Source organism: Ochotona curzoniae, unplaced genomic scaffold (genome assembly GCF_017591425.1).
Source record: "Ochotona curzoniae isolate NIBS_2020 unplaced genomic scaffold, NIBS_Ocur_1.0 contig_517, whole genome shotgun sequence".
Lineage (NCBI taxonomy): Eukaryota > Metazoa > Chordata > Mammalia > Lagomorpha > Ochotonidae > Ochotona > Ochotona curzoniae.
The window spans coordinates 2,490,556-2,518,233 of NW_024466454.1; the positions used below are offsets into that span (position 1 = coordinate 2,490,556).

At 41.5% G+C, this 27,678-nt stretch overlaps 1 protein-coding gene across 1 annotated transcript in view; it reads left to right on the plus strand.

Moving 5' to 3' along the window:
- Positions 1 to 307: 307 nt before the first annotated feature.
- The window catches only part of COPB1 (COPI coat complex subunit beta 1), a 42,545-nt gene continuing 15,174 nt past the window's right edge, over positions 308 to 27,678 (plus strand). Inside the window, exons 1-14 of the mRNA XM_040989070.1 lie at positions 308 to 398; positions 1,025 to 1,173; positions 5,085 to 5,314; positions 6,085 to 6,254; positions 8,360 to 8,474; positions 10,509 to 10,601; positions 11,445 to 11,582; positions 14,693 to 14,812; positions 20,188 to 20,295; positions 20,375 to 20,521; positions 23,047 to 23,192; positions 25,495 to 25,591; positions 26,263 to 26,423; positions 27,448 to 27,568. Coding sequence (XP_040845004.1) covers positions 1,083 to 1,173; positions 5,085 to 5,314; positions 6,085 to 6,254; positions 8,360 to 8,474; positions 10,509 to 10,601; positions 11,445 to 11,582; positions 14,693 to 14,812; positions 20,188 to 20,295; positions 20,375 to 20,521; positions 23,047 to 23,192; positions 25,495 to 25,591; positions 26,263 to 26,423; positions 27,448 to 27,568 — 1,737 coding nt within the window. The 5' untranslated portion in view covers positions 308 to 398; positions 1,025 to 1,082. The remainder of the gene's footprint in view (positions 399 to 1,024; positions 1,174 to 5,084; positions 5,315 to 6,084; positions 6,255 to 8,359; positions 8,475 to 10,508; positions 10,602 to 11,444; positions 11,583 to 14,692; positions 14,813 to 20,187; positions 20,296 to 20,374; positions 20,522 to 23,046; positions 23,193 to 25,494; positions 25,592 to 26,262; positions 26,424 to 27,447; positions 27,569 to 27,678) is intronic.

Below are 27,678 nucleotides of genomic sequence, written 5' to 3' on the forward strand. Positions count from 1 at the left end.
CACAGACCTATAGGAGCACGTTTCCGTTCTCTCTGAGAGCGTCCCTCCATTGTATTAGTTCCTACAAGAAATAACGATTTCCAAAAAGCCTTTAAACGACCTTCGCACTCAACGCGGCGCTGGAATTGCAGTGATAAAAACCTACCCCTACTCTGCTGAGTCGCCTAAACGACGCCGGAAAAGGGAGGCCGGGAGCGGAACAGGGCGCTCTCACTGCGCGCAGTTCCAGGACGGAGAAGGAGTGTCCCGTCTGGCTCGCCGTAGGTGCTAGGTGGCTGCGGCGTCGCTGTTCGCCCCACCCCCTCCACGTCAGCCGAGGACTCGGAGCGGCCGCCGCGGTGGTCGGAGCCGGAGTGGACGGTGCCGCGGTGACCTGAGCCGCTGCCCCTCGGAGCCAGGTAGCGGACCACGAGCCCCTGGGTCGCGGAGACCCGGCGGGCCGGGCAGAGTCGAGGAACACGCTATCTGGCACGGAGATGCGAGGTGGAGCCTCTAGGCCGCTCGCTTCGGGCCTGGCCCTGGGCAGCGGGGAGGGGTGCGGCTGGGGAGCCCTGGGCCGGACGCCCCGTCCCCGCTCGCCTTCCTGGTCAGGGGCTGGTGTCTGCCCGAACTCGGGGCTCCCGCTCCGAGGAGGGGGCGCTGGGGAGCCGGCGGGTCGGGCGGGGTGCGGAGCCGAGCTGCGCCCGAGCCCGGGACGCGGTGAACTGCGGCGGCCAGCTGCTGCTCTGGAGCTCCGGAGAGGGGTGGAGGGCTGTCTCTGGTTTTCGGCCCTTGGTTCTGCTGTTCTCCGTCCTCGAACCCTGGACTGGCGGAGGAGTAGGGGGAATGAGAGCTAATAGACCTCGGGCCCGGGCTGACGAGTTGCTTGTTCGTAGTTGCAGTCTACGCGCACACAGTACAGTTGATACTTGAAAACTCATAAAACTTGTTGACCTTGAGCTATAAAGATCATTGTAGTTTATTGGCTTGTGGGTTTTAAATTTTTATTTATGTAGTTTCTAGTGTGCTGTGTTTGTTTTTCTAGATTTTCTGGTGTCGGATCATCCCGATTTCCATCTGGGGTTGCCTATTAACTGGAAACCATGACTGCTGCAGAGAACGTGTGCTACACGTTGATTAACGTGCCCATGGATTCAGAACCACCCTCTGAAATCAGCCTAAAAAATGATCTGGGTAAATGTATACTATTTTAGAGATGAGATGAAAAGAAAAATGAAAATACAGCTCTTTTACTTTGCATATGCTTCCTTCAGTTTTACCTGTTTTCTTGTTTGTTTGTTTCCTAGAATTTTTAAGATCTTTCCGAAATCAAGGCTAGTTGCCTTTAGACTGACAGTATTGTTTTTTGGAAATAAGACAACATCTCAGTTAAACTTGCTAAAGAAATAGTATCCTTGAGTTCTTAGATAATTCTCAGACTTACTTGGGTGTGTTACACTTAAGATGTGTAGTATATTTAAATGTAGTTGATAATGCTTTGTAACTGGCTGAGTGTATTTATTCGAATGACTTAATTCCTTTTTGGCTTAGCTTAACTTTGTATTACTTTGTTTCTAAAACCAAAAAATTGCACACTAGAATGAATGCCTTTCCCTAAAAAGTTTAACTGTTTCATTTTAAAAACATTTTTTTGGCCAAGAAAAAAACAAGAATAATCTCCCCCACCCCCCTCCCCCAGCTAGTTATTTGAAAGGCAGCTAGATTTCTCATCTTCTGGTTCACTCCTTGAATGTTCATACTGACTGGAGCTGGCCCAAAGCCAGGACCCTGGGACTCCTTGTGTCTCACATGCTGGCAGGGCTTTACCCTTGTGTTTCCCAGTGTCCCAATTTAACAGGAAGCTAGAACTCAGAAGGGAGCTTAGGCTCCAGTCTAAACCCCCTGGGTTTGGCGGCTGATATGCCAAGAGGCATCATAACCAAAAAACCCAAATGCCAAACCCTGTGCTCTGTTTTGTTTTAAATTAATTAAATCAGTCTTTTTTTTTTTTTTCCTGTAATTCATTTTATTTGAAAAGCAGAGGGAGACAGGGATGTTCCCTTCTGTGGTTTCCAGCCAAATGCCCTCAACAGTCAGTGCTGGGCCAGGGACCTGTAATGCTCAGGTCTCCAAGTACTGGAGCCATCATCCGCTCTTCCTAGAACGCATCTTCACAGGAAGCTGGAAGCAGGAACGGACTAAAGCCAGGCACGCTGATAGAGGACGGAGGTGTTACAAGCAGCATCCCAACCACTGCAGCATATGACCACCTATAAAATAAATAAATTTTTTCTCGACAAAATTATGAAAAAGAGATACAGGATGCGCTTTTACTGTTAAGATCATGGGCCCAGTACAGTAGCCTAGCCACTAAAGTCCTCATCTTGCTCGCCCCGGGATCCTGTATGGGTGCCGGTTCAAATCCCATAGCCCTGCTTCCCATCCAGCTCCCTGCTTGTGGCCTGGGAAAGCACTTGAAGATGGCCCAAAGCCTTGGGACCCTGTACTGGGTGAGAGACCTGGATTAGGCTCCAGGCTCCTGGCTTCAGATCAGTGCATCTGCGGCCGTTGTGGCTGCTTGGGGAGTGAATCGTTGGACGGAAGATCTTCCTCTCTGTCTCTCCCTTCTGTGTATCTGACTTTCCAATAAAAATAAATCTTTAAAATGGAAACCAAGGGTGGGTGTTTTGGGTACAGAGGTTAAGATGCTGTTGGGGTGTCTGTGTACCTCATCAGAGTGCCTGAGTCTGACCCCTGCTTTCGATTCCAAGTCCACCTTCCTGCTAAGGCACACCCTGGAGGGCTGTCAGGGTTGGTCCAAAACTTGGATCCTTGCCACCAATGTGGGAACCTACGTTGGAGTACCCATGATGAAACCAGGAATGGGAAATCTCTCAAATAAAAAAAAAATTTTTTTCTAAGTAATGATTCTTGTTTAATTGAGCATCTAAACATAAATATAACTTAAACTGAGAATGTACAGTGAAAATTACTCTTCAGATTTGGAAAGAACTTGAGGTGGGTTTTTGTATGGCAGTTAATGCTCGTATGCCATGTCAGAATGACTGGGTGTATGTGCTCTTCACTCCAGCTACCTGCTCACGGGCGTCCTGGGAGGCAGCAGCCACCTGGCTCAAGTAGCTGGGCCCCTACCGCTCACATCCAAGGACTGGGCTGAGGGGTGGGGCAGCAGATAGGAGCACACACACACTCTTGCCAGGGTTTGAGTCCTGGCTTGTCTTCCGGTTCCATCTGCCTGCTGACGTGCACCTTACACAGCAGAAGGGGTCTTGGAACCCTGCTGCCCACAGGGGAGACCCTGGTTGGATTCTAGACTCACAGTTCCAACCTGGCCCAGCCTCCATTGTTGCAGGTATTTGAGGAGTGACCCGCTGATTAGAATTTCTCTCTGTCTCTTTACCACACTATAAATAATGAAAATATTTACTTTCAAGGGATAAATTTGGCAGTAACTTTGTTTTTGCATTTCAGATACCTTAGGGTGACTGTTCTGCTGTACACTAGTTATAATATATATAGTCTTTAATGACCAGAAGTAACTTTGTTTTTAAGATTTATTTTTTTGAAAGCAGAGCTACTGAGAAGGAGAGAAAGCTTCAGTCTGCTGGTTTACTCCCCAGTTGTCCACCATGGCCAGAGTTGCGTTGATCCAAAGCCAGGAGCAGGGTGCGCGTTTCAGGCCCCACAGGTGCAGGGGCTTAAGCACTTGGACCATCCTCCACTGCCTCTCAGACCATAAGCAGGGTTCTCATTTATGATCTAAACAATTGAGGTAGCAGTGTACCTGCCTCATATTTCTGCCTTTGAATTTTGGATTGTAAAATTTTTCAGCATCATAAGTAATTCAGCTTGAAATTGATTATGTAAAATTAGATTGTTTTGCATAAAATACTTTGTAGTACATAATCTTTAGACAAAGCAAGAAGTAAATTTTCATTTTATGTTAAATGCTATCATCCTGGACCTAGTGCAGTAGTCTAGTGGCTAAAGTCCTCGCCTTACATGCACCAGGATCCCATATGGGTTCTGGTTCATATCCTGGCTTCCCATCCAGCTCTCTGCCTGTGGCCTACAAAGGCAGTAGAAGACGGCCCAGAGCCTTCGGACCCTGCATCCTCTTGGGAGACCCAGAAGCTCCTGGCTCCTGTCTTTGGATCAGATCAGCTCTAGCCTTGCGGCCTCTTGGGAAATGAACCAGCAGTTGGAAGATCTTTCTGTCTCTCTGCTCTGTAAAATCTGAATTTCCAATAAAAATAAATCTTAGATAAAGAAATAAATAAGTAAGAGGAACCGCCTCCAAATACTAGGGAAAAAAAATTGCATATCTGTCCTCCTCCACAATAGTAGCTGTAGCTTTGAGAAAATGTATACAGAGGAGCTGAAAGAATTCAGAAGTACTATGTTTTTGTTGTTGTTGTTGTTTAAAATTTATTTATTTTTATTGGAAAATCAGAGAGTAGGAGAGACAAAGATCTTCTGTACAATGATTCACTCCCCAAGTGAGCACAGCGGCCGATGCTATGCCGATCCAAAGCCAGGTCTCCCACAGGGATGCAGAGTCCCAAGGCTTTGGGCTGTCCTCAACTGCTTTCCCAGGCCACAAGCAGGGAGCTGGATGGGAAGTGGAGCTGCTGTGATTAGAACTGGCACCCATATGGGATCCCAGCGCGTTCAAGGCGAGGACTTCAGCCGCTATACCACTGCGCCGGGCCCAGAATTCAGAAGTACTATGTTAACAGTATCTATTTGCGTTTTGAAAAAAATCTACATATGTGTTTGAAATGTGTGGTTGGCCATGTGGTATGCATGTAGGTTCAGTAACTTAATTAGTTTTTGGAGCTAGAAGTTTAAATCATTACCTTCATGTTAAGTATAAAGTATCTGAGATTCAAAGACTTACACAGAGACACACAACTTGCTTACTGTGGAGCCTGGTGGAGAATGCTTGCCACTTGGGTTTGTGCCCTTATTACCATTGCCAATTAGAAGTACAGCAAGTATGTCTTGTTTTATTAACTGTTTTCAAATTATCTGATGACTTTTGAACTAATTGTTTTATGTTTTCTTTTTAATTATACAACCAGAAAAAGGAGATGTGAAATCGAAGACTGAAGCTTTGAAGAAAGTCATCATTATGATTTTGAATGGTGAAAAGCTTCCTGGACTTCTGATGACAATCATTCGTTTTGTGCTACCTCTTCAAGATCACACCATCAAAAAATTACTTCTGGTGTTTTGGGAAATTGTTCCTAAAACAACTCCAGATGGAAGACTTTTGCATGAAATGATTCTTGTGTGTGATGCATACAGAAAGGTAAGCCATCCATGAGTATTTCTAAATGTTGCTTTGACTTTTAGCTGATTATAAAACTGCTACAGTGGGCTTTGATTTGAATTTTTTATATATTTTTTTATTTAATTTAATTTTATTTTATTTATTAATTAATTTAATTAATTAATTTAATTTAATTTAATTTAATTTTTTTATTTGAAAGAGTTAACGCAGAGAGAGGGCGAGACAGAACTGGAGTCATCTTGCTTTCACTGGTTCAGTACCCACATGGTCACAGTGTTTGGACAGGCCAGAGCCAGTGACCAGGAGCTGCTTGCTGTTCTCCCATAGGCCTGTGTTCCCCCACAGCCTTGCCATGCACATTATCAAGAGAGCTGGGTTAGAACTGGAGCAGCTGGGTCTTGAACCAGTGCCTGTGCAGGATGCCAGCGTCAGAGGCAGTGATTTTGTTGGCATGCCACAGTGCCACCCCCTAAAATTAAATCTTTGATGAGATGTAAATTGTAGATATTTGAATTGAGTTTGTAAAGAGTTACTATAAAAGTTTTTTGTTTTTGCAGACATTTTTATGCATTTTATGTATTAGTCTAGACAGTGATATATATAGTATACAGAAATGCGTTGATTAGAAATGTAAACCTGCTTTAGTCAGAGGGTTTGATGATAACTGTTTAATTATGTAGGTCTTCCCCAATTACCTTTGGTTTTTTTTTTCCATTAGGAAGCTTTTATATAAAAATTTTTATGAAACTCTGATTCATGCATATCTCATCTTTAAATTCTTACATCAGGACCTTCAGCATCCTAATGAATTTATTCGTGGATCTACTCTTCGTTTTCTCTGCAAATTGAAAGAAGCAGAGCTGCTGGAACCTTTGATGCCAGCCATCCGTGCTTGTCTGGAGCATCGGCACAGCTATGTCAGAAGGAATGCTGTTTTGGCCATCTATACCATCTACAGGTAAACAGAGAGAACCCTTTAGCTTAGTTCTTTGAAGAATATTTTCTCTTTTAGACTAGAGATTCCAAAAGTGGTTGCTTGCAGACTGTATATAACTTGTAGATACGCTTTGCTGGCTAGCACAGAAATTTTTGATTTTTCCTTGTCGTTAACTTGTCAGCCTTAGAAGAAGTTCTGGTAGGGCCGGCACCGTGGTGTGGTAGATGGAGCCTCTGCCTGCGGCACCAGCGCCCCATACAGCTGCTGTTTCGTGTCACAACTGCGTTACTTCCAATTCAGCTCCCTGCGTTTTTTTCTTTTTTTTCCTAAAGATTTGTTCTATTTATTTACTGGAAGGGCAGATATGCAGAGAGAAGGAAATATAGAAGAAAGATCTTCCATCTGCTGTTTCACTCCCCAAGTAGCTGCAACAGCTAAAGCTGAGCTGAGCTGAAGCCAGCAGCCTGGAGTTTCTTCCAGACTTCCACATTGGTTACACAGTCCCAGGGCCGTCCTCTGCTGCTTTCCCAGCCCATAAGCAGGGAGCTGGAAGGAAGTTAAGCAGCTGGGGTACGAACTGGCTCCCATATGGGATCCCTGCAGATGCAAGGCAAGGATTTAGCCACTATGCTGCAGCACTGGACCCCTTCAACTCCCCGCTTATGATCTGGGAAAGCAGCAGAGGATAGCCCAAGTACTTGGGCTATTGTACACATGTGGGAGACCTGGAAGAAGCTCCTGGCTCCTGACTTTGAATTGGCCCCTGTGTAGCCATTGCTGCCATTTGGTGAACTGAGCCAGCAAATGGAAAATCTCTCTCCTTCTGTCTATAACTGCTTTTCAAATAAAGATAAAATAAATCTTTAAAAAACAATTCTGATAGCCCTAGACACTAGTTTCTGCATGAGAGAAATCTAAAATTGCCTGACAGTAGCTTTAAGTAGTTTATATGTTTCCCATTTACAACAGTGCCCTAATTCTGACTTCTGTAACTCCAGTCCACTAATGTATTTGTTGGGTTAGTTTCCATAAGCTTTACATTTTGTTACCTAGTTTTAAAAAAATTTTATGGGAAGTCTTGTCTTTTTACTCTTTGGGATTTTTGAAAAGTTCCTCATTGAGAGGAGCTGGAATTCACATCTGTTTTGCATTTTAGAAAGCTGAAGATTTTAGATGTTAATGACAACTCACTGGGATGAGAGTTTAGCACAGCAGTGAGTATGTTGCTTCTGAGACCTACATGCCATACCAGAGGACCAGGTTTTGTTTTTGTTTTTAAAGATTTATTTATTTTTGTCGGAAAGTCAGATATACCGAGAGGAGGAGAGACAGAGAGGAAGGCTTCTGTTTGCTGATTCACTCCCCAATTGGCCGTGACAGGCAGGGCTGAGCTAATCTGAAGCCAGGAGCCAGGAGCCTCTTCCGGGTCTCCCATGCCGGTACAGGGTCCCAAGGCTTTGGGCCGTCCTCGACTGCTTCCCCAGGCCACAAGCAGGGAGCTGGATGGGGAAGGCAAGGACTTTAGGCACTAGACCACCACACTGAGCCTAGAGGGTCTGGTTTTGAATTGCAACTTTGCTGTCAATTTTAACTTCTTAAAAGGAGAGCAGGTGGACAAGGGTATATGTGAAATAAAACTGGCTTTGAAATAATAATGGTCAAAGTTAGATGTTTTTTATTAAGCTGATAGTTATTATTGTATAATTAGAAAAATGTTTAAATTTCCAAGGAGACAAGGTACTTAGTAAGTATGTGAATAATGTAGAAGTAACAAAAGTATGGTTCTTTACCATGTTTTTTCTGATAATGCTTTTTCATTGATAATGTTTAATTAAGGTAAGATTAACATTGTATTACACACCTAAAGTATATGAAAAAACTATTGGAGATAAATTAATAGATAGGCTGTTGAATAAAACAGTTCTGTGTTGAGCTTTAAAGTTATAGTTTGATTATTTTGTTGAAAAAGATGTAGCTGACATTTTGCCATCTCCCGTTTGATTGATTTAGGCTTTCAAAAAGCTAAGCAGTGTTTAAAATTTGATTGACTTTTATTTTGATAGCACCAGATAGTTGCTAAATAGCAAAGTAGATTTTTATTAAAATGTATCCTTTTCTATTTAAAGAAATTTTGAACATCTTATACCTGATGCTCCTGAACTGATACATGATTTTTTGGTGAATGAGAAGGATGCAAGTTGCAAAAGGAATGCATTTATGATGCTGATTCATGCAGATCAGGTGAAGTATTCTTAAGTAAGAATTAGAATGAATACATGGGCGTGGTTATGTTTTTAGTTAATAGTTGTACTTATGGTACATGTGATTTGAGTATTTTGATTTTTTGGATGTAATTTGTGTGAGTATAAACATTTTAGTTAACTCTAAAGTAACACGTACCACGTATATTCTTTTTTTTTTCTTTATAAGTATCAAGAAAGTGTTTTTAGAACAGTCAGTTTAAGATTTTCCTAATAGCTTGCTCTGTGGCACTCTACTTTGATGCAATGACAAGTTTTTTCTTATGTCAGTATAGTTCTAAACATGGGTAATAGAAAAAACCAAGGCCTGTTCCCCACACGTCTGTAAAAATAAAATAGCCGTCTTTGTGTATGTGTATATCTTTATTGGGTTCTTTAAATCTTGTATGTTAATTAACAGTAACTAAATGCCCCCAAGTAACCTTTGGTGGCGTTTGATGTTGACGTGTTTGCTGTGTGTTATCAAAAGTGTGAAATGTGCAGACTGAAAAAAATGGGGATTTATTCATTCCTCTGATGTCTGGATACTATCATTTTTTCCAATTTTTTATTTAGTGTACATGAGATTTAATATCTAACCATTTTCAAGTATATAGTTTAGTAGTATTAAGTATATTCATAATGTACAACAATCACCACATATTTCCCAAACTTTCTTCATCTTGATCCTCCATACCATTCAGTAATAACTCCCATTTCCACTTCCCCTAACCCTTGACAGCCACCATTCTGTGTTTCTGTCTCCAGGGTTTTGACTGCTCTAAGTACTTCACGCAAGTGGAATGATAAAATATTTGTCCTTTTACACCGGCAATAATTCTTCACATAAGCTTTACAATAATGTCTTCAAGGTTCACCCTTGTTTTTGCATGTATCAGAATTTTTTAAATTAAATTCTGTTTTAAGTATGTCATTTATCAGTAGATTGCTTCTGTCATTTACTGTATATAATGATGCTATGAATATGAGTGTACGGAATATCTTTTTGAGACCTTGCTTCTCAGTTCTCTGCATATGTACCCAGAAGTGGATTGCTGGTTCATACGGGAGTTCTTCTGTTTTTAATTTTTTTCAGAAACTACTATACTTTTCCCATAACAGCTATAGCATTTTAATTTCCTTTGGATATGGGTTCTGGTTTTCACCATAATATTTGTTATTTTAGTTCTTTTATTTTATTTTTATTTGTTTGAGAGGCAAAGGGGTAGAATTTCCACCTACTGATTTAATCCTCAAATATTTGCAACAGCTGAATGAGCAGAAATTAAGACATTCAGTTAAGACATTCAGTCCCAGGTCTCCTACATGAAGAATGAGAACCCATGCACTTGAGCCATCCACTCTGCCTCGATGGGTCTGTACTAGTAGAAATGCAGGGTCAGGGACCAGAGTTAATGAACTCAGGCATTCCAGTGTCTTGTTCTTAACCACAAGGCCAAACACTAGCCCCATTTTGTTGTTTTAATACTAGCCATCCTAGTAAGTATGAGGTTATATTATATACCATCATTTTATCTTCCTAAGCAAGATTGTGAGAAAGTTGTTTATATTGGCCTCAATGTTTTGTCGTCTTGTAGAATTGGCTTTACTGATCTCTGCTTTGATACTATGCATTTACCTACAATAGGATTGCAATTGGAAGCAGTTTAAGAAAATTCATTGATGTTTACTGGAAAAACCTCAGGTATTAGAATCTTTGAAATGTGAGGACCCACAAGAAAGTTTTCTTTTAGATATTGGTGATGACTAAATTGAAGAAAATACTTTGTCTTGATTATGTAGATATCCTGAATCATGAAATACAAATACTTTTTTTCTTCTGGTTTAACTGCCAGAAACTATAGAACACAGATTTATGGTCCACTTTTGAAGTACTCATTTCTTTTTCAATTAATTTCTCTTTGCCTTGATTTTCTGGATTTTTTTTAGTTGTAATAAGTATTACATACACTAAGTTGTGTTAAGATTGTGTTAGATCAGGTAGAATATGAGATAATATCATTTTTTTTTTTAGGATCGAGCATTGGATTACCTAAGTACTTGTATTGATCAGGTTCAAACATTTGGAGACATTCTGCAGTTGGTTATTGTTGAACTGATTTATAAGGTAAGAATGGTAGTGTATGATGTGTAAATCAATGCAACAGTTTAAGACAAGGTTAAATGGTATAAGAAAAAATTTTTGAAGAAAATTAGAAGTGCTACTTGGATGAATACAAATAGTAAGCAGAATAGCCTTGCTGCTGAAAGGGAGAAAATTTTAGTACTCTGCATATAAGATCAAATCAGCCATGTTTCTCTAAGCCAAAGTTGAATCCAGAACAAGGCCATAATTCTCAGCTATTCTGTGAAAGCTGTTAGAGAGGTGCAAAAGCCACAGAAGAAAAGGTTGGCTCTTGAAGCTCAGAAAAGCTGTCAAAGTGCTAGCATAAAAGTGCAAGATGAAGCAGCAAATACTGGTAGAACTTAAAGCAAATTAATAGCCAATTTTCATTGAAGACGAAACAGCCTTACATTGGAAGGATATTGAATATGTCCTTCCATTTCCTTATTGCTAGGACATTTAATATGTAGCTAAAGATAAGCCTATGTCTAGTTTGAAAGAACAAGCTGACTCTTGCTAGGAGATGGTGCAGTTAATGACTTGAAACAGTATTCTTCACAATTGCAAAAACTCTGCAGCCTTTAAGAATTGTGCTGTCTACCCACCTGTGCCCTATAAATGGAGCAACAAAACCTCAGTGACAGCACAGTTGTTTCAAGTGTCATTCAGGACTTCTGCTCAGGAAAAAAAAAAAAAGATTTCTTTGAAAACACGCATGATCCACCCAAGAGATTTGGTGGAGATACTCAATGAAATCAGCGTTCAATGGCTTGACTTGTTTTGCCTTAGCACGACTCCTCAGTTATATTTTGAAAGCAGAAATTGAAACAAACATTTTCTTTCCAGGTTTGTCATGCAAACCCATCAGAAAGAGCACGTTTCATTCGCTGCATCTATAACCTATTGCAGTCATCCAGCCCTGCTGTAAAATATGAAGCTGCTGGAACGTTGGTAACTCTGTCCAGTGCTCCAACTGCGATCAAGGTACTGCTTGTTTCTGTTGGGACCACATGAGATGATAGACAATGCTGTCTTGTCATTCATGTTTAAGGACATTGCAGTTCACTTGTTCTCACATGAGATAAAAGGAATAATTAACGATCTCATAAAATTACTTGCTTCTTTACGTAGATAACTTTCTTTTTTCCTGCTCCACACAAATATATAAGGAGATTTCAGTAAGTTCACAGAGGAGTGGGTATTTACCCTTGGCGTGGGATCTGGTTAAGATGTCTACATCCTGTACCAGGAGTATCTGACATGCGCCCCTTCTGCTCTTGTGTCTGATCTTTCTGCTAATATGCATTCTGAGACTCAGCAATAATTGAGTTACTGCCATCCATTGATTTGAGTTCCCGTCTCCTGACTTCACACTAGCCAGGGGCCGCTGCAGGTGTTGGGAATAAACCGACATATGGAAAGTTTCTGTCGGCTTCAAAAAAAAAAAAAAAACCAACAAAGGAAAGGTCATAGAAAAAAAATTTTTTTAAATAATTTTCTTATACAAAACATGCATAGTTTGAAGATTTTTTTTTTTTTACTTACTATTTTTATTGTAAAGGCAGATTCACAAAGAGAAGAGAAAAAGCAAGAACGTCTTCCATCCACTGGTTAACTCCCCAAATAGTCAAAACAGCCAAATCTGAATCTGATCTGAGCCAATCTGAATCTGAGTCAGGAGCTTCTTCTGGGTTTCCCACGTGACTGCAGAGTCCCAGCCAAGGCCTTGGGCCATCCTCTGCTGCGTTCCCAGGTACAAGCAGGGAGCTGGAAGGGAAGTGGAGCATCTGGGACACAAACCTGTGCCTATATAGGATCATGTGGAGGATTAGCCAGATGAGCCATCACACTCATTTTTAAAGGTTTTTTTAATGCATAGTTTTTTTTTTATAATATGCATTTCCATGAACTTTTTGAGTGTCCCTCTTTATGAATTACAAAATAAAAATTTTTTTGCACCAAAACAAATATCTTTTGATTCCATTTTCATGAAATTTTTGAAGTGCTTTCATATATGGTGAGTAGAACTGACAGAGTGACAGATTTCTAATTTCTGAAGAATGAAAATTATATTTTAGGGTCACTTCCTTAGGACCAGTATTATGGCATGGTGGGTAAAACCACCACTTTGATGCAAGCATCCTATACAGACACCAGTACATGTCCTATGTCCTGCGCTTGCAATCCAGCTCTCTGCTAATGGCCTGGGGAAGCAAAAGGAGGATGGCCCCAAGTTTTTGGAACCCTGCCACCCAGACTGAATACAAGTTGTTAAGCTCCTGACTCCTGAATTTAGCCTTGCCCAGCACAGCCATTGTAACTGTTTAGAGAATAGACCAGTAGATGGAACACCTATTCTCTGTGTCAAATGAACAAAATATAAATTAAAAAAAAATTAAGACATTAGCATGAAGTAGTGTTTTTGACAGTGCTACACTTTTTAAATTTCATCAGTTTTCTACCTAATGGACGTCCTTGTTCTGTTACAGTATCCAGTTTGGGATTTAATGTATTTGTCATATTTTGGTGTACACTGTTCCTCATTCCTTCCTTGTTTGTTTTTCTGTTTTTCTGGTTGTTTAGTATTTTGTTGTCTTTTAGATTTGTTTATTTTTATTGGAAAGTCATATATACAAAGAGGAAAGACAGAGAGGAAGATCTTCCATCTGGTGATTCACTCCCCAAGTAGCTGCAATGGCCATAGCCAAGAGCCCGGAGCCACTTATAGGTCTCCCACTGAGTGCAGGGTCCCAAGGCTTTGGACCATCCTCAACTGCTTTCCCAGGCCACAAGCAGGGAGCTGGATGGGAAGTGGAGCTGCCGGGATTAGAACCAGCGCCCATATTGGATCCTGGTGTGTTCAAGACGAGAACTTTAGCTGCTAGGCCACCTCACTGGGCCCTCCTGTTTTGTTTTTTTAGATATATTTACTTTTATTGGAAAGGCAGATCTACAGAAGGATCTTCCATCCAGTGATTCACTCCTCAATTGTCCTCAGTGGCTAGATCTGAACCAATCCAAAGCCAGGAGCTACCTCTGGGTCTTCGTGAAAGTGCTGAGTCCCAAGCCTTGGGCCGTCATCCACTGCTTTCCTAGGCCATAAGAAGAGAGCTGCATGAGAAATGAGTAGCCAGGACACCAACCGGCCTTCTTATGGGATCCCAGCATTTGCAAGGAAAGGATTAGTTAACCAGCGTGCCTGGCCCTCCTTATTTTTTTTGACCTTGACAAATCTGAAGAATACTGAAAAGACCCTTCTGTTTGTATTTGTTTGATATTTTCTCAAATTTAAATTTAGGGTTAGAATGCCTGAAAAGCTATGTGGTTTAGCATCCATCAGTGAGTTTTCTCTGCATCAACTGTTATGACTCTGGTATCTTTTTTTTTAAGGTTTATTTATCTGAAAAGCAGAATTAGAAAAAAGGAGGGGTGGAGGAAAATAATGTGGTATTCTATTTTTTTTCTGTTTTTCTCATTATATACTTAAAAGTTGGAATTGTTGAGTAAAGAAGTGCTGTCCTTTCTCTTCCCTCCCTCCCTTCCTTTCCTTCCTTGTTTTCATGTCAGTGTGTATATTTTATCTTGTAGATCATAATCCAGCATCATCTTTCTCTGCTGTGTTGTTGGGGTTATTTGGCTGTTAAATACTCTTTCAGATTTTGTCTTTTGTCCTTGATTTTTAAGTTTCATGATTCTAAAATACTTTACATTCTTTGGCATAATGTGCTAAATATTGGCCAGGATACATTTTCATATTCTCATTTGTTTTGTGCACTGTAATGCGTAAGTGTTAAATCTTGTTCCTAAACTGTGTATAATAGCTGCATATTTTTAGATTTTGTATCTGCTTCCTTTTACCCTGCTCCTTAGATTGAAGCTTTAAGTTTTAACTATTAATAGGTGTTTCTGCGTATAGCAACCCCTTTTCGTACTAAGGCTTCTAATTTCTGAAGACTTGATTAATAGCAAGATCTTTTTAAATGTGCAGAATGCAGAAATGCAGACATTCTTTTCAGCAAATGCATAAACTCATTTTGGTCTACGTTTACAATAAATGAGTAACTTCTTACAAAATGAACTTTTTATTTCCTTAGGCTGCTGCCCAGTGTTACATTGACTTAATTATTAAAGAGAGTGACAACAATGTAAAGCTCATTGTTCTGGATCGACTGGTAGAATTGAAAGAGCATCCTGCTCATGAAAGAGTGCTCCAGGTAAGTGCTGTCCAAGAGAAATCCTAAGTAAGTGTATTTTAGCTTTAGATCATTTCTAGATTTTTTTAAATAAAGGGTTGTTTTGTGTTGGGTTTTTTTTTTTTTTGTAAGATTTAGTTATTTGAAAGCCAGTGTTATAGAAATCTTCCATCTGCTGCTTCAGTTTCCACGTGGCTGCCAGGTCAAAGCCAGAAGCTACAGGCAGGAACTTCATCTGGATATCTCTTGTGGGTGAGAGAGGGCCAAGCCTTTGTACCCTGCTCCATTGCTTTTCCCAGGCTATTAACAGAAAACTGGATTGGAAGTGGAGCCACCCAGAGATGATATGGGATGCCAGGGTTGCAGGTGGCAGCTGTGCCCTCTGTGCCATATGGGAGATGTAGATGGAGTTTCTGGCTCCTGGCTTGAGCCTAGGTGATTGTGGGCCGTCAGGAGTGAACCAGAAAATGTTTCCTCACTAGCACTCTCCTTGCACATAAATGAATACATCTTTTAAAAAATGTATTCACACATACATGTTTCTAAAGTGAAATATCTGTTTCATATTTGTAATGTATTAGATATTCCTTACATTTGAGGTGTATTCATTTTAATTTGAATATGATTTGCATTTCATGGAGAATAATTACACCCATTATTGAGAATAAAATATAATCAGAGTCTAAGAAATTAAACATATTTAATCCATGAAAATAATGGTAGTTCCCCTATTCCTCGGCTCTTCCCACCATAATTTGTGGTCCCAGGGGTTATGTATTCTTCTCAACTATGTAAACATCATCAAAAATAAAATTTTTTTTTGTTTTTATTTTATTTCTATTTTGAGAATCTTTACATAGTTAACTAGGGTAAGAAGGTTCAAGGGCTACAGGAAAGTGGATAATACTAGTATGTTTTCCATATTGTTACCTTCATGTTTAAAGGGGAGGTTTTAAGGGAGAAGCCACACCCAATTTCCCACCCTCCCCACGTCCCGGATGTAGGGCATGCTCTGAGGTTCTTGCTCAAGTGGTTTTGATATTGCCACAGTTATGAATTGCTGTCAATCTTGCCATTCCAAGCACTATGAGGTCTTTGAAAAATCCACTAATTGACATAGTCCATCATAGCTGAGATGGTTGGTTGACCTGTTCTGTCTTCTCTCTTTTCTTGGTCAGGGTTCTGAGTCCAGCATTCAGATTAGGAGGATCTCCAAAGAAACTTCTTGTATGTGCTAACAAGTACAGGGCCTGGCACCATCCATCGCCCCAATCAGCTGATGGTTGCAATTGCTGGGTTGGTTCTGTTTTCACTCCCGACTTCCACTGGAACCAATGGGTGTTGCAGTCCAGCCTGGTTCTGCCCAGCAAATATTTGGCCCTCACCTAAACCAGTGGGTGCTGCAGCCTAGTTGGAGCGACCCACAATAATCCCCACCAGGCCCGCCCTCTACCCTGGTTTGCCAGTAAGTGTAGCAGTAATCCAGTCTGTCCCACACCCCATTCCACCCCAGCGCCCGTCCTGGTTCTCGTGCCCTCCCGTGGAAGTGGTAACCCAAGAGGGAGGAGCCCACTATTTCCCTTCCAGGCCTCTCCCACTCCCAGATTCCAGCTGATACTGTGGCTAAGCCCAGACAACCCTCGCCCACTTTAATTTTGTTTGCACTAGTAGGAATAATCAGCCCAGCCCGGCTTTTCCCTGATCTAGTCCACATGAGGCACACAGGTGTGGTAGCTCTGCCTAGTCTGGTCTGCCCTCTTCCCAGCTCATGCTCTCCTGCGGAAGTAGCTGTCCAGCAAAGGAACCCTCCCTTATTCCCCTGCTGGCTCTGCCCACTGCCTTTCTTGGTCTCAGGCTGGTTGGGCACTGCGGTCCCTTCCGGTACAGGCAACCTCACCTTGGGCATTCCATATTGTGCACTAGTCTTTGTTGCAACCGAACCTAGGTCGACCCACACTGGTGCCTGGATTTGCCAGTGGATGACGTGGACAGATTCAGCCTGGTCTTGCCCCCACATCTGCCAATTGTATGCCAGTGGGTAGCTTTCCATGGCCTTTTCTGGGCTGTTTCCTATCATGTTTCTTGCGCTGACCTGCCGGGTCTGTGTCCTGCCAGAGTAGTTGCCCAGGCTCCTCCATCAGAACCTCTCCCAATGCCAGGTTTCACGCTTACCAGTGGGTCCATGAGCCAACCCTACTCAGTCCACCTCCTATCATAGCAGGAACTGTGGCTTTTCCTGTCTGGCCTTCAACCCAATCTGGTTCTTGCTGTTGGATGCTTCAGCCCAGCCATGGTTTGTCCATACCCACATACGGCTCACACATGGCTCAGTAGGGGTTTGAGACCTTGCCTAGTCCATCCCACATCTGCCCTGGTCCTCCAGGACACCAGGGGGAGTCGGGGTCCGGCCCGGTTCAGTGCATCCAATCCCAGTCCACACTTGTGCCAAGCAAAAATAAAATTTTTAAAAAAGATAAAAGAAAGTAATGGCAATTGTAAAAGTAAACTCAGCGACAGGTTAAATATAATTCTGATCTTGCATCAGAAAAACCTCAAAAATTGATGAATTTAGAAAGAGAAGAAATGTGAATATAGACTATATACTAGTTAATGGTATTGATCAAATCTTAAATTCTCTGATTTTGGCAGTTACGTTCAGTTCTTATAAGAAATCATCCCTATTGGTAATTATATAAAATATTTAGTAGTAGGGCTTTGATAAAGCAAGTATATCACCATATTAATAACTAATGAATATAAGTGAATAATGTATGGCAGTTCATTCTCAGTTTTAAGTTTTTTAAGATTAGTGTTTTTAAAGATCTGTTTCTTTGTATTTGAAAGACACATTTTTACAGGGATAAAAGTTAAGTCAAATAGGAGAGGGTCCATCTACTGATTGATTCCCCAAATGGCTGCAGTGGCCACAGCTGAGCTGATCTGAAGCTGGGTACTAGGAGCTTCTTCCCAGCTTCCTATGTAGGTTGAGCGGTCCTTGTGCCATCTTGCACTGTTTCCCAGGACGCAGGCAGAGAGCTGGATTGGAAAGAAAATCACACTGCAACCAGATCACGAACCAGCACCCATGTTATATGCCACTGCTTGGGGGCAGCGGATTAGATTGCTGTGCCACTGTGCTGGCCTCAGGGGTTGTTGGTTCTTTTGCTGTTGTTGTTGTTGTTGTTGTTTTTTAAATTTGAAAGGTTGAGTGACAGTGGGAGAAAGAGATCTTCCGTCTGCTGGCTGATTCCCTGGATGGCTACAACAGCCAGGTATGGGTCAGGCCAAAGCTGTGGGTCTGAAAGTCAATCCTGGTCTCCCATGTGAGTGGCAGGGACTCGGGTAACTTGGGCCATGTTCTGCTTTCTGGACCCATTAGCATAAAGCTAGACCAGCAGCAGAGCAGCTGAGACTCTAGTATGGGATGCTCGTGTTACAATCAGCAGCTTAATCTACTACACAGCAACCAAGACCCCTGAAATATTTTTTAAACTTTTTTTTTTCAAGATTTGTTTATTTTTGTTAGAAAGGCAGATATACAGAGACAAGGAGAGACAGAGAGAAACATCTTCCATTTGATGGTTTTCTCCCCAAGTGGCCACAACGGCTGGAGCTGGCCAACCCAAAGCCAGGAGCCAGGAACTTCCTCCAGGTCTCCCACGTGGGTGCAGGGTCCCAAGGCTTTGGGTCATCCTCAACTGCTTTCCCAGGCCACAAGCAGGGAGTTGGATGGGAAGTGGAGCTGCCAGGATTAGAACCGATGCCCATATGGGATCCCAGCGTGTTCAGGGTGAGGACTTTAGCCGCTAGGCCACCGGGCCAGGCCCTAATGTAAGCTTTTAAAGGAGTGAAATCATTTATAAATTAGAGTGCTAGTGTATTTTTAAAATAAGTATCAACAATTTTTTAAGTATCTTAAACGTTACAATTTCTGCAAAGTCCAATAATACCACATTTACCAGTACTGTTAATAATTTATATTATTTGGTAACTACCCTGGACTCACATTTTCCCAATTTTCCCCAAAATGGTCTGACCATTATTCTGGCTGTTATATCCTTTTACTTTGCTTTTGTTTTAATTTATTTATTTGTTTCTAAAGATTTATTTATTTGAAAGACAGAGTTACATAGATAGAGGGAGACGACAGAGAGAGCTTCCATCCACTGCACTGGCTCACTCCCCAGTGGCCGCAGCAGCCAGGGCTGTGCCAGTCTAAAGCCAGGAGGCAGGAACCTCATCCAGCGCTCTGTCATGAGTGACTTCTTCACTGCTTTCTCAGGTGGAACAGCCAGGACAAAAACCAGCACCGATATGGGAAGCCAGTGTTGCAGGAAGTGGCTTTATCTGTGATGCTGTGGTGCAAGATCCTATTTCATTAATTAATTCAATTTAAAAAATTTTTTAAATTTTTAAATTTTTACTAGAAAGTCAGATATACAGAGAAAAAAATCCTCTGTCCTGTGGTTTACTCCCCAAGTGGCTGCAATGGCTAGAGCTGGGCTGGTCTGAAGCCAGGAGCCAGGAGCTTTTTCCAAGTCTCCCATGCAGGTGCAGGGTCTCAAGGCTTTGGGCCATGCTTGACTACTTTGCCAGGCCACAAGCAGGGAGCTGGAAGGGAAGTGGAGCAGCCAGAATTAGAACTAGCACCTATATGGGATCCTGACACATGCAAGGTGAGAACTGTAGCCACTAGGCTCTTGTGCTGGGCCCGGATTTTAACATTTTATTTGTTATTTTAAAGGCATAGTGATAGAGAAAAAAAAGGAGATCTTGTATCTACCAGATCACTCTGCAGGCGACTGCAAAAACAAGGCAAACTTCGGGCTGAAGCCAGGAACTTAGAACCCTGTCCACATCTCATGTGGGTGAGAGGAACCCAAGTTCTGAAGCCATCATCTACTCCGTTCCCAGACACAGTAGCAGGGAGCTGGATAAAAAGCAGACTAGTCAGGATTCAAACCAGCACTCTGATATGGGATGCTAATATCTAGGTAGTAGTTTAACCCACTGTGCCACAACTCCAGCCTCTCAGTGTCCTGATTATGAAAGGTATTTTCCCTACACTGATTTGAAGAGACCAGGCCAATGTCCTGTAAAATGCCCCTCCTTCTGCATGGATTTGTTATTTTTTGGTGGTGGTGGTGATGTCACCGTCCTTGGACTTTGCTGTACGATGTAGGTTGTCTAGAGCTGAACGAGTCAAAGGAACATTTTCAGTATGATATTCTTTCACTTTGTGTCACCTGAGGAGGCTCAAACTATGTTGTTCTTATTATTTTATTATTTGTCCAAGATTGAAGGTAGAGGGTTAGACCTACTCTGCAGTTAAATTGATTGTCTCTTAATAATCAAAAAGATTGGTGCTGACTCTGCATTTTTGTGTGCTCTTTTAGGATCTGGTAATGGACATTCTGAGAGTGTTAAGCACACCAGACTTAGAAGTGCGGAAGAAAACTCTACAGTTAGCACTGGATCTTGTCTCCTCTCGGAATGTTGAAGAGGTAAAAGTAAAACTCCGGCGCACTGTATAAGCTCTGGGGGAAAACGTGATGTAATTGTCCCTCTTATTTTGTTCTGTAGCTGGTTATTGTCTTGAAGAAGGAAGTGATTAAAACTAATAATGTGTCTGAGCATGAAGATACTGACAAATACAGACAGCTCCTCGTACGAACATTGCACTCCTGTTCAGTTCGGTTTCCAGATATGGCTGCGAATGTTATTCCTGTGGTATGTAATTCTGATTACACCAACTTTGAAATTCGCTAATGGGAGGGTTTTTTGCCTTAATTGTAATCATTACATATTTTAATTTCAGAAAACTCAGCTGTACAGTTAGGGATTTTTTTTTAAGTTTTTCTGTAATCATTGATTTTATTGTTGTTGGAAAGGCAGATTTGCAGAGAAGGAAAGACAGCAAGCTCGTCCATCCGCTGGTTCACTCCCCAAATGACCACAGTGAGCCAATCCAAAGCAAGGAGTCAGGAACCAGGAGCTTCTTTCATGACTCCCATGTGGGCACAGGGTCACAAGGCTTTTGGACCCTTCTCTACCCACATCATAAGCAGGGATCTGGATGGGAAGTGGAACAGCCAGGACACAAACCAGCACCTATTTGGGACCTGGTGCCTATGGGTGGCAGATTAGCCAGTTGAACCATAGTGCTAGTACCCTAACGATTACTTTTGTAAAGATTTGTGTGTTTATTTGAAAAGACAACTTAAGAGAAAGGCAGAGAGAGAAATCTTCCAGTAGTTCACTCCCAAATGGCCATAACAGCCAGGACTGGGCTAGGCTTGAAGCCAGGAGCTTATTCCAGGTCTCCCAGATGCGTGCAAGGAACTGCTTTCCCAGTCACATTGGCAGAAAACTGGATCAGAATTAGAATTCCAAACAGCACCCATGTAGGATGCTGCTGCAAGCAGCAGCTTACCCTTGTAAACCCCAATAGCCCTAAAGATTTTAGTTTTTGTCTGAAAAGCAGAATCAGGAGCTGGTGTGATGGCAGGCTAATCCTCTGCCTATGGCGTTAACATCCCATTATGGCCCCAGCTTGTGTCCCAGCTGCTCCCTTTTTTTTAAGGATTTACTTATTTTTATTGGACTGTAAGTTATACAGAGAGGAAGATTTTCTGTTTGCTGATTTACTCCCCAAGTGACTGCAACAGTCAGGGCTGAGCTGATCCAAAGCCAGGAGCCAGGAGCTTCTTCCAGTCTCCCATTTGGGTGCAGGGTCCCAAGGCTCTGGGCCATCTTCCACTGCTTTCCCAGGCCACAAGTAGTGAGCTGGATGGGAAGTGGATCTCCAGGGATTAGAACCGGTGCCCATATGGGATCCTGGCGCGTTCAAGGCTAGGACTTTAGCCACTAGGCCATGGCACTGGGCCCCCCAAATTTTTTTTCTTATCAATTAGTTTGTACAATAGCATTGTTAGGAAGGTTTTTGATTTTCATTTCTTTAGCGACAAGGGGTCATTCAGTAGCATGTTATTTAACTTCATGTTACAAATTTCCTGTTTTTTCTCATCTTTTTGATTTTGTTTTATGGCTTTTCATTTATTGAGATCTAGAGTCACTATGTAATACAGACTATCATATCCAGATGTGAAGATACAATGCAGTAGGCATCTCTACTTCCAAATCAAAGATGGACTCCCAATGAAACTGCTAAATATATCTTGATAATAAGATGCTGGACTCTCTGCCGTTGTCCATACCCACAATGTCAGGATACAATTAAATAGCAGAAAGACAGACTTAAGACTGTTGGTGAATTACTGTACTACTGTAATAATAAGGGGAGGAAGTCGGTGGGGGGAAGGGAAGTTCTAGAGCCTATGGAACTGAGTCATAAAAAAAAATTCAACTTCAAAAAGAGTAGAATAAAATAAAATGAAAGGCAGACTTATAGAAAGAGAGGGAAATAAAAAGAATGAGATCCAGTTGCCATAATGACTGGAGTTGGACCAGGTTGAAGCCACGAGCTTCTCAGGTCTCCCACATGGATGCAGGAAACCAAGCACTTGGGCTGCCTCTGCTGCTTTCCCAGATATGTTGGCAGAAAGCTGAGTTGCACATGAAGCAGCTGGAACTCAAACCAGCACCTGTGTGAAATGCCAGCAGTACAAGCAGCAGCTTGAATTGCTATACCATAGCACCAGCCTCACAGTGGAGGAATCTTTGTCTGTCCTGAACTTAGAAGAATAAGAACTTTGATTCCATCTTATGTCTTCATCAAAAAATAAAGAAAAAATAGTACTAAAGAAAGTAGCTCTACATAGTATTTTAATCAAAGTTTGTTATGATTACAGAAAATAAAATCATGTCTGTGTATTACATAGGAGGGCTAACATTTCTTGGGCTGTCATTGTGGCCCATAAAGCTGCCATCTGCAGTGCTGGCATCCTATTTGATGCCAGTTTATGTTCCAGCTACTCCACTTCCAATCAGCTTCCTGCTATTGTCCTGGGTAAAGAAGCAGAGAATGGTCCAGATGTTTGGACCATTCCACCCACATGAGACCATCAAGATGATGCCCTGATCTCCTGGCTTCAGCCTCACCTAGCACTGGCCATTGGCTGCCCATAAAACAGAAGGCATTTGTGGTTTTGTCTACATAATAGTTCTCATCTGTGTTTTATATTTTGTTAGATATTTGAAATGTATTAATGATTACATTTATCTGTTGGCCTTAGATGATTTTCCTTCTAAAAATTCTGTATTTGTTAATCCCGTTTCCCTTTGTTTTGTTTTAGTTAATGGAATTTCTGAGTGACAGTAATGAAGCTGCAGCAGCTGATGTCTTGGAGTTTGTTCGTGAAGCCATTCAGCGATTCGATAACCTGAGAATGCTTATTGTGGAGAAAATGCTGGAAGTGTTTCATGCTATTAAATCTGTCAAGTAGGTTTAAAAAGCCTTAGATAGAAGGTCAATTAAGCATTGTATCAGTGTCTATCTTCCAAGGGTCAGTTATTAGAAAATATGTTGGAGAAGAGATGGGTCAAGATAAATTAAGCATGACAATGTCACTCCACGCCTGCTCTCACTTAGTTTCTCCACAGCCAGATTTTAAACTGGAAAAAGTGAAAGTAAATAATAAGTTCATTTTGGTATAAGAAATTTTGAAATCTGTGAATAGCTTTTCATAATACACATTTTCTTTTAAGCTTTTTGAAGACACTTCCTTCATGCATGAATTGCAAACAGATTTAATATCAAAATAGCTTAACTTTAAGCTATTTTCCATAAACTGTTTCATAAGCATTTCTTTTTTTTAAGGATTAATTTTGTTTATTTGAAAAAGCAGAGTGACATTGAGATAGAGAAGCAGAGAGAAAGGAAGACAGATCCGCTGATTGACTCCACAAATGGCTCTGACAACCAGAACTGGGCCAGGTCAAGGCCAGTAGTTTGGAATTCCATCTGGGTCTTCCATATGAGTGGTAGGGTCCCCATTTTCATCTTTATCATTTTTTAAGTGGCAGAATTGAGAATACAACCTAAATCTGTTTTTCTTCAAAAACCTTGGCTAATGAAGTGGTTTTATCATGTGCTCATTTTGTCTCCTTTAAACCATCTGATGGATGGAGTCAGCTTTTGTGGAACAACAGATTAAGCCACTGTTTGTGATGTTAGCATCCGTTATCAGAATGCCAGTTTAGTTCTGGCTGCTCTGCTTCAGATCCAGCAGTCATCAGCCTTTCGAATAAAATACCAAAAAATCAAAAATGATATGATCTGATGGATAGACTAAATGAGACTTGCATTTAGCCTGTCTGCTTAGATAGAAAAGAAGGGACCAGTTAAAAAAAACTCCTTTTTTATGGTATAAAATTGTGTTGATGCTTACGGAAATGACCAGGAACATTTGGGTTAAGCTGTAACTTGAGATGCCTGTATATAGGATCAGTTTACACCTCCATTTACAATGCAGCCTGCTGCTGAAGCACTCTCTGGAAGGTAGCAGATGATGGCTCAAGTACTTGGGCTCCTTGGCCACCCTCAGGAAACACCCTTTGGTGTTCCTGCCATCTGGCTTTGCCTTGGCCCAGCTCTGATTGTTGGCAGGCTCTTGGGAAATGGACACGCAGATGGAAGATTCTGTCTCTCTGCTGTCTATGGCCATGCCACCCTGAATGTGCCCGATCTCGTGTATCTCTGCTCTTTCAAATAAAAAACAAAAGCTTTAAAAAAGAAAGATTTCTTGGGGCCAGTGCTGTGGCATAATGGGTAATCTGCCTATTGTGGCAGCATCCCATATGGGTGTTAGTTCAAGTCCCAGTTGCTCCAGCCCACTACCAACTTGTGTGGAAAAGCAGCAGAAGGTGGCTTACATATTCAGTCCCTGTCACTCATGTGGGAGACCTGGAGGGAACTCCTGGTTTCTGGCTCCTGCCTGCTAACTAACTCTTAACTTGGGCCTGGCCCTGCCCCAGACAGTGCAAGCATTTGGGGAATGAGGTAATAAATGGAAAATCTTTCTCTGTCTCTCTCTCTCTCTCTAACTGCCTTTCAGGTAAATAGATAAAATACATTTCCCAGAGCCATAAATCATAAAGGCACATTTATTGTAATTTTGAAATGAGCACTTTGCTAGCACTTTTGCACCTCATTTTTACTTCTATGTTATCAGTAATAAGTGGGAACAATTATTTTTTCTTTTAATCCTAGCCATATGTAGAGAGAATGAAAACTTAGAACTACATTCATTCTGAAGTGTTCATCTGTAATCTTTTAGAACAGCACACTCTTGGTTTCTTGCTTGAGCTCAAATTCATAAAAGAAAGATCTGTTTCCAGATGTGTCTGCCAAAGAGGCAAGACCTTCATCCTCAGAGACAGGGTGCAACAGGAGCTTGTGGAAGGTTTTTGAATAGGAAAGGGAAATCTTTTTTTTGCTGAGGATCACTTGGATATTTATTATGTTATTCACAGGCCACACAAAACTATCAACTTAAAAATTAGCCCGTCATAGATAATTGAATTCTCAGGTCCCACTTGTAGTACCTTAGCAAAGCCAGGCCAAGTGATTTCACAGGCAAGATTTTCCTCACCTTTGTTTTATAATAAGAGTAAAAATATGAAATAGAATCCGAATAAGTACTGAATGCTGCATTTCATGTGTAACTATGCTTTGCAGTGAGGATTTGCATAAACGACTTGTGTGTCTGGTCCATGCTTCAGAGCTTGTGCTTTTGACCTAGGATTTACCGAGGAGCGTTGTGGATCCTGGGAGAATACTGCAGCACCAAGGAAGACATTCAGAGTGTGATGACGGAGGTCCGCCGGTCCCTTGGAGAGGTGGGTTTTACTCTAGTGACTCCTACTTTATATGCTGAGTTTACTTCAGCAAAAACTGGTCTTTATGTAAAGATTTGCTCTTGTGATTCTATTTATCAGTGTCTGGATTAAAGGAAAAAGAATGTACTTTATTTACCCCAATAAGTAAGCCTTACGGCCTATGGAGAATTAGAAGCTCTCCTTCCACTTAGCCATAAAACCTTTTTCTTCTCATCTTAACCCTTCTGGGTAAAATTTTGTTTGAACAAAAATCTTTTGTCCTTGAAAAAAATAAGTCTTATGAAATGTGGCTTTAGCTTCTGTGTTCTAAAGTAAGAATTCCTTAGGACAAGGCAGATTTAAAATATGTGCCAAAGATAGTATCTGCTGTGTATTTTACACTGTCCTATGCATTTTTCTATTAAAATTGAGATTTCTGTTTACGGGGTTAAGAAACTTGACTCAAAGTGATTGAACTGACTTATCCTGAGCTGTAAATTGCAGAATGCAAATTGAAATCTAAGAACATCCAGCTTGAGGGTTTCTGGTCTTCCCAGTACATTATCTTAGAAAGGAAAGAAAGCTGGAAACAAATATCAGGAGAATTCCTTCTTTATAGAAATGATAGAATACATGTAATTTTGCTTGCTTTTAGTATTATCTCTAAATTTGTAATTGCAATTCACTTTCAGATCCCAATAGTAGAATCAGAAATAAAGAAAGAAGCTGGTGAGCTAAAACCTGAAGAAGAAGTAGCCGTGGGGCCAGTTCAGAAACTGGTTACTGAAATGGGTACTTATGCCACTCAGAGTGCTCTGAGCAGTTCTCGACCTGCCAAGAAGGAAGAAGACAGGTAATGCATGACACTTGTGCCCTGCCAGCTCTACTACTTTTATGTAGACAGTCACATGATTTATTTTCCCTCATTAGTTTGCTTTTATGATCAAAATGAAAATCTTTGGGCCTGGTGCAATGGCCTGGTGGCTAAATCCTCACCTTGCACATGCCTGGATCCCATATGTGCTGGTTCATGTCCTGGTTGTTTCACTTCTCTTCCAGCTCTCTGCTTGTGGCCTGGGAAGGTATCAGAGAATGACCCAAAACCTTTAAACCCTGTGCCCATGTGGGAGACCTGGAAGAAGCTCTTGGCTTCTGATGAGCTCAGCTCCCACCATTGTAGCCACTTAGGGAGTGAAGCAGTGCACGGAGGAGCTTTCTCTCTGTGTCTCCTCTCTGTAAATCTGCCTTTCCAATAAAAATATATAAAAATATGTAAAAATAAAAATTTATCTATTTATTCTTTTATTTGTTTGAAAGATTCTCTCAGAGAGAGAAGGAGAGACAGATGTTACATCCATTGATTCACTTTGTACTTGACTGCAGTGACCTGGCCCAGCCAGGCTAAAGCCAAAGGCTTCATCTGAGTCTCATGTGGTTGCCCAAGCACTTGAGCCATCTTCTGCTGCTTTCCCAGAAATGTCAACAAAGAACTGGGCCCAAGGTGGGGCATCTGGGACACTAATTGGTATCCACATGAGATGTAGTGCCACAGGTGGCAGCTTAACACACTACACCACAGTACTGGCTAGTTATTTAGTTAAGAGACAGCATCGCTCTTCACTCCCCAAGCTCTTACAATAACCGGAAGTCCTGACTGTGTCTCTCTTGCACAAGCTTGTCAGGGACGCAGTTGCTGGAGCTCTCCCCTGCTGCCTCCGGGACCTACTAAAGTTATGTTTGCTTTTTTCTTGTTAGTGCTAAAAGAGGAAACTGACAGGTCCTCATAACTGAAGGGTGACAGTGGCTTAGTGCAGTCATTCAAAAACTACATGCTGCTGAAAAGGTACTGGATTTCATTTTTTTGTATTGCTTTACAGACCTCCTCTGAGAGGATTCCTTCTGGATGGAGATTTTTTTGTTGCTGCTTCCCTTGCCACAACTCTGACCAAGATTGCCTTGCGCTATGTGGCTTTGGTTCAGGAGAAGAAAAAGCAAAATGTAAGTTCATTTATTCTAAATTTATCCAGCAACTGAATATTAAACACCTACTGTATACATTCTAAGTTAATGCTAGATAGCCCAGTGTGAATAGTTTAATAGGGAATCTG